The sequence below is a fragment of the Leiobunum rupestre genome, chromosome 11 (genome assembly GCF_980474605.1).
Source record: "Leiobunum rupestre chromosome 11, qqLeiRupe1.1.hap1, whole genome shotgun sequence".
NCBI lineage: Eukaryota > Metazoa > Arthropoda > Arachnida > Opiliones > Sclerosomatidae > Leiobunum > Leiobunum rupestre.
The window spans coordinates 936,246-938,722 of NC_143394.1; the positions used below are offsets into that span (position 1 = coordinate 936,246).

The 2,477-nt window shown below is 51.9% G+C and overlaps 1 protein-coding gene across 1 annotated transcript; it reads left to right on the forward strand.

Moving 5' to 3' along the window:
- Positions 1 to 546: 546 nt before the first annotated feature.
- Positions 547 to 2,261, forward strand: LOC149921082 (uncharacterized). Its single transcript, XM_090163877.1, has 2 exons — positions 547 to 960; positions 1,017 to 2,261. Exons 1-2 carry the CDS (start codon positions 547 to 549, stop codon positions 2,259 to 2,261), a joined length of 1,659 nt encoding a protein of 552 aa, XP_090020003.1.
- Positions 2,262 to 2,477: the final 216 nt, after the last annotated feature.

Genomic DNA, 2,477 nt, shown 5'->3' on the forward strand with positions numbered 1-2,477 from the left:
GACCGGCACGCGTCCACGGAAGCTAATCACGTTGAACACAGGAGACAAGATGGAAATGAATCAAGCCCAAGTCGCAGAGTGCCTCGCGCAGTCTGTTAGAGTGGATATCCATCCTCAGCCAACGCTCGGCCCGGAACAAAAATACCAGCCTGAACCACTTTGGAGCAGCCACCGGCGATATACAATGTCCCTTTCTCGGAAGCGGAGTTATACGAGGTCCTCTCCGGCCTTCGCAACACCTTCCCGGGGAAGGACAACGTCTCCAACCTCATTATAAAGAACTCTACTCCGGCTTTTCGAACGGCACTCCTAGCGCCTTCTCGTTGGAAACATGCTGTCTTGCACCCCATTCTGAAAACTGGGAAGCCCTCCCTCGATGCCGCGTCCTACCACGCTATCTCTCTGCTTCCTAATCTCGGAAAAAATTACGAGAAGCTGGTTTTAGGAAGACTGGTCTGGTTCCTGGACCAGAACACTGTTCTGCCTGCAGAGCAATCGGGTTTTCGACGTGGGCGTCGAGCGACCGACAATGCGATCCGCCTTGCTATGGCAGCCCAAGGCGCTCTCGCTACGAAAAATTACTGCCTTGCGGTCTTCTTAGATCTGAAAGACGCTTTTGGCAGTGTTCACCGCCAGGCGCTGCTCTACAAACTCCAACGCCGGGGTCTTACCGGCAATCTTCTTCTTTGGGTGGAAGACTTACTCAAGCATAATACCTATCAGGTCAGGGTCAATGGTGCGCTCTCAGCGGCTTACCTCGTCACGAGAGGCGTTCCTCAGGGCAGCTCGATCAGCCCCATCCTCTTCACTGTAATGTTGGACTGGATTCCTCAACTATGCCAGAGACATGTTTCCCAAGGGGAACACACTGACGATATTGCGGCCTGGGTCTGTGGCCAAGCCCTGCGCTCCTTATACGGCTCCATGCAGCAATCGCTTGATCTCATCGCGGAGTACGGTGCACGCTGGGGTCTCAACTTTCAGCGACTCAAGTGCCGTTTATGCTGTTCTCAAAGGAGACTACCATCCCAGGCGATCTCACTCTCAGTCTCGATGGCACTCCCTTAACCAAAGTCCACTCGTATAAGTACCTTGGTGGTATTTTCGACGACAGACTCACATGGAAGCCTCACGTCGAGGCTCTAGCCTCCTGTTTTCTCAAGCGCCTCAATCTTCTGCGTACTGTCTCAGCGACCGGTTGGGGTGCCAGTAGAGGCGTGCTAAGGCTTTTGTACACCCACCTCATTCGCTCCAGGCTGGATTATTCCAGCTCCCTCTATGCGTCCGCAGCCGCTCCTCTGCTCACCTCTTTGGACAAAGTCCAAAACGCTGCTCTACGGGTCATCCTTGGTGTGCCACGGTCTACACCCATTGTCCTGATGGAAGCTGAGGCCGCAATTCCACCGCTTAGGTTTCGTCGCACTCTTTTGGACCTCCATACACTTGCTCCATGTGGCGCAGTGGATACCCCGGCCTTGTATCCCGCTCTTCTGCGGGACAACCTGGCTCATCTGGAGGTAATGGAACATCGCTTCGCCCCGGATCGGCTTCCTTTTCTGCTCCGGGCGTGGAACTTGGCTAGGGAACACAATCTCTCCTGGCTCTTTCATTCCTCCAGGGGTCATCGTACTCCCACGTCCACTCCTCCTTGGGAACCTCCCAAGGTGACGGTCATATCCCGTTGGTTAACTATTCGCAAAGGTGACCTCTGCTCAGACGCGCTGCGACAGTTGTTCCTTGCGACGCTCGACATCCATACGCCAAAGACGCGATGGTTATTTACACTGACGGGTCTCTCGCCCCGGACTCTGGAGTCGGGGGTGCCGCCTTCACCATTCTTTCTCTCAGGGTCGGTGAATCCCGGCCATCCCATCAACAGGATAGAGCTGTTGGCCATTCAATTGGCACTTTCATATGCCTCCGCTCATCTTGCAAGTTCAATAGTCCTCTGCTCCGACTCCAAAAGCGCGCTTACGATGTTACATACGCGTTCAAATGATCCGGTTATCACCGCTATTCATGATTTATGCGACGGGTACTCCTACTCAGTGACTCTTTTGTGGTGTCCGGCTCACGTCAGCGTAGCGGGAAATGAAACGGTGGACGGTCTCGCGGCCGTCACTAGTCTTAAGCGCCCCTCCAAGGTGGACTTTTCCCTCCCGGCTACGCTCTCCGAATTGAAATCTGTGTGTAGTAAAGTGGTTACCAGTGCTTGGTGGGATTCCTGGCAGACCCGTGCCACTTCCTTTGGTAGCATCTGAAAGATAAAAGCTTCGTAATTTTTTTGTTTAATCTCAAACTGTTAAACATTTTGTAAACATTAGCCCAAATTTTTGGATATAACATTTAATGCCGGTCTAGTAATAAATGCATTAAAGTCTAATATTATATTTTTAAGCAATCTATTTTGCCATGTTAAATAAGTTGCCATACTCACTTGAATTTCTATAACTTGACCACTTGTATTCATATCTAGC

What these genes read in the sequence shown, in the direction of transcription:
- LOC149921082 (XM_090163877.1), top strand. Translation starts at nt 547, where the DNA reads ATGGCAGCCCAAGGCGCTCTCGCTACGAAAAATTACTGCCTTGCGGTC. An exon ending in ATCTCATCGCGGAGTACGGT is followed by an intron (nt 961 to 1,016) that starts GCACGCTGGGGT and finishes CTGTTCTCAAAG; the next exon opens with GAGACTACCATCCCAGGCGA.